The sequence below is a fragment of the Coregonus lavaretus genome (genome assembly GCF_964263955.1).
Source record: "Coregonus lavaretus genome assembly, contig: HAP1_SCAFFOLD_4088, whole genome shotgun sequence".
Lineage (NCBI taxonomy): Eukaryota > Metazoa > Chordata > Actinopteri > Salmoniformes > Salmonidae > Coregonus > Coregonus lavaretus.
Window position 1 is genome coordinate 7,032 of NW_028164233.1, and position 5,839 is coordinate 12,870.

A 5,839-nucleotide genomic window follows, 5' to 3' on the forward strand; every position below is an offset into this window, starting at 1 on the left:
GTTGTTTGCTATTGCTGCACTAAGAAAGAAATGACAGTAAATATTCCCCCCAACAATTCGTAGTTTCCAGTATCACTTTATTGGACAATTCAACTTGTGGTATGTTATATTATATCTTAATCAGTGGCCCATTTAATGTTGTAACATTAGTTTGTCTAAATGTAGTACAGTGAAAGTTCAAATAAAAAGGATTAGACGTACTGTAGTCAAGCTCAGTGATTTTCTTTCTTTATTTTGCCAGAAGTTGCAGAAGGCATATAAGTGTTTTAAAGTCTCCTATGGAGTCTGATACACAGGCTAGTACAAACATCTTAATAATCACTATTTCAGGTAGTCAGGATGAAACATCCACCAATGAACAAATCAACTTAATACAATAAAAGCTTCAGACACTGAAAACACATTGTTTGGCTTTATTTACTTTAAGAAGGATAAGCAGCCTGGCTGTTTTATTTAAATCCTCTTTAGGGACAATTACTCAAGATCAACATAGATTTTTCTTAATTAATAATTGGCTTCTTAAAAATGTTGCAATTCAGGTTACTCTTGGGGGGGTTGATACTCTCCAGTTTGTACACAACATCGCACCAAAGGTTTTTATCATTTTCTTTCTTCAGCACGGCAGTAACTTTGAACACTTCATACGGTGGAATCAACACCTCCTTTTCACGATTCCCCATTTTGGGGAAGGACTTCAGATCAGCGCCAAAACATGTCTTTATCTCAAAGCAGGACTTCTCTCCAAAATGTGTCAAGTTCTTTAGGAAAGAGCTGGAGGCAAAGAAGCCGAATCTGATTATTTTGTTAACTTCACCTCCAAACTCCATGTTGGTTCTCCGGTATGTGGTGTGACAGGTCTTTTGGTTTAGTTTCAGGAGGCGAATGTTGTCAGTCAGCAGGAAATGCAGAGAGTTGAACTGGAAGGAGGTTGTGTACTCTGTTCTATTGGTCCGGACTGCTTGGTTGAACTCTGGGTACATCTTAGTTTGACCTCCTGTGTAAGCACAGATAGCCTTGATATGATCATGTGTAAGTTTGTCTTTAGAATTGTACTTGGACTTGTCCTTTTTGAATCTGTCCTTCACATTTTTTGCACACCCTGCTGCCTTTTTCCAGGATTCATTGAATATCCCTACATTTCTGTTTTCATTTGGAAGATATTCCTTCCGTACCTTGTTGTACATTTGTTCAGTGCAGCCGTTATACATGTCGTCAACAGAGTTAGGGACCATGTCTAAGGGTATGCTGGGGGGGGGGGGGGGGGGGGGAACAGCAACACGTGTAAAACAGAGGAATGGTTCTATGCATTTAAATGCTCTCTCTCTCTCTCTCTCTCTCTCTCTCTCTCTCTCTCTCTCTCTCTCTCTCTCTCTCTCTCTCTCTCTCTCTCTCTCTCTCTCTCTCTCTCTCTCAAATTCATAAATGTTGCCAAAGCAAAGTGATACACACAATTATGAAAACAACAGTGACAACAATAAAAGTAATAGCTATAATACTATTTATATATAAGAACTAAAACGAATACATATCTAATCAAAAAAAAGTATACTGTAATACCTCTCTCTCTCTCTCTCTCTCTCTGTCTCTCTGTCTCTGTCACGATCGTCTTCCAAATGAGCGGACCAAGGCGCAGCATGTTGAGCGAACATGACTTTATTAAAGTTAAAGCAACCACGAAAACAAATAAACAAATGACGATACGTGAAGTCCACAGTGACAAAGACTGATACGGAACAAAAACCCACAACCCCAAGGTGAACACACACAGTTTAAATATGGCTCCCAATCAGAGATAACGAGCCGACAGCTGACACTCGTTACCACTGATTGGGAGTCACATGAACAACAAAGACAACACACCCAAAACACAACAAAACGAACACACCCTGGCTCAACATACAAAGTCCCGGAGCCAGAGCGTGACAGTACCCCCCCCTAAAGGCGCGGACTGCGACCGCGCCTCAATACGGGCTAAACAAGGGAGGGCTGGGCGGGCATACCTCCTCGGCGGTGGCTCTGGCTCCGGCCTTGATCCCCACCTCCTCTGCAACCCCCCAAAGTACCCCTGGTCCTGTCTAGCCCCGCTGACCGGAGCCGGACTGACGACACGCGCCCCTGGCTTGGTGCGTGGAGGACGAACGGGCCTTACCAGGCTGACGACGCGCACCACTGCCTTGGCGCGGGGAGCAGGAATGGGCCCGACCGGGCTGACGAAGCGCACCCTTGACTTGGTGCGGAGAGCGGGACCGGGCCGGACAGGGCTGACGAAACGCACCACAGACTTGGTGCGGGGAGCAGGAACGGGCCGGACAGGGCCGACGAAACGCACCCTAGGCTTGATGCGTGGAGCCGGAACGGGCCTCCCCAGGCTGACGACTCGCATCCCTGGCTTGGTGCGAGTAGCAGGAGTGGGCTGGATCAGGCTGACGCCTCGCACCCTTGGCTTGGTGCGAGTGGCAGGAACAGGCCGGACCGGGCTGGCGACGCGCACCGTAGGTTTGGTGCGAGTGGCAGGAACAGGCCGGGTCGGGCTGGCGACGCGCACCGTAGGTTTGGTGCGGGTGGCAGGAACAGGCCGGACCGGGCTGGCGACGCGCACCGTAGGTTTGGTGCGAGTGGCAGGAACAGGCCGGGTCGGGCTGGCGACGCGCACCGTAGACTTGGTGCGGGTGGCAGGAACAGGCCGGACCGGGCTGGCGACGCGCACCGTAGGTTTGGTGCGAGTGGCAGGAACAGGCCGGGTCGGGCTGGCGACGCACACCGTAGGTTTAGTGCGTGGAGCAGGAACCGGCCGGGCTGGGCTGGCGACGCACACCGTAGGCTTCGTACGTGGAGCAGGGACAGGCCGGGCTGGGCTGGCGACGCACACCGTAGGCTTAGTGCGTGGAGCAGGAACAGGCCGGACAGGGCTGGCGACGCACACCGTAGGTTTTGTGCGTGGAGCAGGAACAGGCCGGACTGGGCTGGCGACGCACACCGTAGGCTTCGTACGTGGAGCAGGAACCGGCCGGGCTGGGCTGGCGACGCACACCGTAGGTTCTGTGCGTGGAGCAGGAACAGGCCGGGCTGGGCTGGCGACGCACACCGTAGGCTTCGTACGTGGAGCAGGGACAGGCCGGGCTGGGCTGGCGACGCACACCGTAGGCTTAGTGCGTGGAGCAGGAACAGGCCGGACAGGGCTGGCGACGCACACCGTAGGTTTTGTGCGTGGAGCAGGAACAGGCCGGACTGGGCTGGCGACGCACACCGTAGGCTTCGTACGTGGAGCAGGAACAGGCCGGGCCGGACCGGCGACGCACACTGTAGGCTTGATGCGAGAAGCAGGAACAGGCCGGGCTGGGCTGGCGACGTACACCGTGGGCTTGATGCGTGGAGTAGGAACAGGCCGGTCCGTACTGGGAACACACACCACTGGCCTTAACCGGGGATCAGGAACGGGCCGGACCGGACTGGTAACACACCTCAGTCTCTCACGCCGTGCCTCAACTGCTTCCCTCCCTCTACTCGCCAATGGCTCCCGTAATCCGGTAGCCTTCTCTCCACGTCTCCCTGTGGCAGCCTCCTGCTGCCCAGCCGCCCAAGCCATGTGCCCCCCCCAAAAAACTTTTTGGGGTTGCCTCTCGTCCCTCCGACGATGGCCCTGCTGACGCCGTTGCTCCTCTCTCGCCAGGGCCTTGATCCTCCCCCAAGGTCCCTTGCCCCCGAGCATGTCCTCCCAGGACCACGATTTGCCCACCTGGGCCATCGCCAGCCTCTCGATCTCCTTACCCGGCGCTTCCTCCCATGTCCAGTCTCCTTGCTCCTGGACACGCTGCTTGGTCCTTCTTTGGTGGGTTTTTCTGTCACGATCGTCTTCCAAATGAGCGGACCAAGGCGCAGCGTGTTGATCGAACATGACTTTATTAAAGTTAAAGCAACCACGAAAACAAATAAACAAATAACGATACGTGAAGTCCACAGTGACAAAGACTGATACGGAACAAAAACCCACAACCCCAAGGTGAACACACACAGTTTAAATATGGCTCCCAATCAGAGATAACGAGCCGACAGCTGACACTCGTTACCACTGATTGGGAGTCACATGAACAACAAAGACAACACACCCAAAACACAACAAAACGAACACACCCTGGCTCAACATACAAAGTCCCGGAGCCAGAGCGTGACAGTCTCTCTGTCTCTCTGTCTCTCTGTCTCTCTGTCTCTCTCTCTGTCTCTCTCTCTCTCTCTCTCAAAATTGTGTAATATCTTACCATCTTGGAGTCCACACCCAAAGTCCAAGCCTGGATGAAATACATCACAGTAAAGCTTAGGATCTTGTGTCTTGCCATGATGTCAAAATATGTTGGTCCAATGGCAACTTGTAATGGAGATGAATTGTCTTTTAAGATACAGAATCAGCATTGAAATGTTCAGCTTTCAGGGGGCCTTGTTATATCAGTGCTCTTGTGGTTATTTTCACAGTCCCTCCTCTCTTGCTGAGAACAGGCACCTACAGATACAAGTACCCCTCAAACCACAAACCCCTTAGCACAGTACACACACACACACACGCACACACACACACAGGTAGCCCTTTAGCACAGTACACACACACACACACACACACACACACACACACACACACACACACACACACACACACACACACACACACACACACACACACACACACACACACACACACACACACACACACACACACACACACACACACACACACACACACACACACACACACACACACACACACACACACACACACATACCCACACAGGTAGCCTAGTGTTTAAGAGCGTTGGGCTGTAAACGAAAGGTTGCTGGTTTGACTCCTGAGCCGGTGAAGGTGGAAAATCTGCCGTTTCTCTGCTTGAGAAGTTAAACCCCAACAACCACTGCTCCCTGATGTTGATTAAGGTAGCCCCCTGCACCTCTCTGATTCAGAAGGGTTGGGTTAAATGTGGAACACACATTTTGGTTGAATGCATTCAGTTGTGAAACTGACTAGGTATCCCCCATTCCCTTCACATACACAACCACATACAGTGTGGTGCCTAGTTGGGACAAAATCCTGCAGTACCTGATGCGCTCCAGAAATAGGGTTGATTACCTCTGGTCAAGTCTAAGCTTTGTCTGCCAATCATTCCTTTAGCTGGTTGAGGTAAACACTGCCCTCTTTTGCCCAGAATGCACCATGTCAAGACTGAAGGCCTCTGGGTACATTAGTGTGTGTGTTCGCTATTCTGTTGTCTCTCATGCCAATGTCCAGGTTATGATTTAGGCAGTATTCTAATACTACTGGTTATGGTTGTTACCTTTACTTTGTTATGACTGAGATGTGAGAGGACTGGTAGGTTGATAGTGTTCAATTCCTTTGTTATGACTGAGATGTGAGAGGACTGGTAGGTTGATAGAGTTCCATCATATTGCGTTCAAATGGTGAGGTCTTTCAGATATGTGGTGGTTACAAATGATAGGAGACAAGGAAAGGAGACAAGGAAAGGAAGGAAACAGATTGAGACTATGGCCATATTGTTTGGTAACATAGGGCCACTGACTGTGGAGTTTATGATGGAGTTCAGCTACTGTTTAGGTAGCACCTAATCTAACAGTTATATATGTTTATACAACGGCTGGGTATAATCCTGAATGCTGATTGGTTAAAAGCGCATTCCAGCCGGTGTCTATTCCACAAGTTACCACCGACTAAATCTATGATGTTAAAATGACTCTTTACTCTGTTCCGTCTGACTGCTCTATCCACTGTCTCGTCTGCCCAGGCAGGAAGTTATAAACTTAAGATATTCATGATCATTTCCATGTCTTAGAGATATTG

The 5,839-nt window shown here is 50.3% G+C and overlaps 1 protein-coding gene across 1 annotated transcript; it reads right to left on the reverse strand.

Annotated features, from left to right (window-relative positions):
* Nucleotides 1-500: 500 nt before the first annotated feature.
* LOC311117293 (NAD(P)(+)--arginine ADP-ribosyltransferase 2-like) lies at nt 501-4,334 on the reverse strand (the record flags this gene model as incomplete). Its single annotated transcript, XM_084192263.1, has 3 exons — nt 501-1,245; nt 1,471-1,487; nt 4,257-4,334. 3 exons carry the CDS (start codon nt 4,332-4,334, stop codon nt 501-503), a joined length of 840 nt encoding a protein of 279 aa, XP_084048389.1.
* Between the last annotated feature and the right edge of the window lie 1,505 nt (nt 4,335-5,839).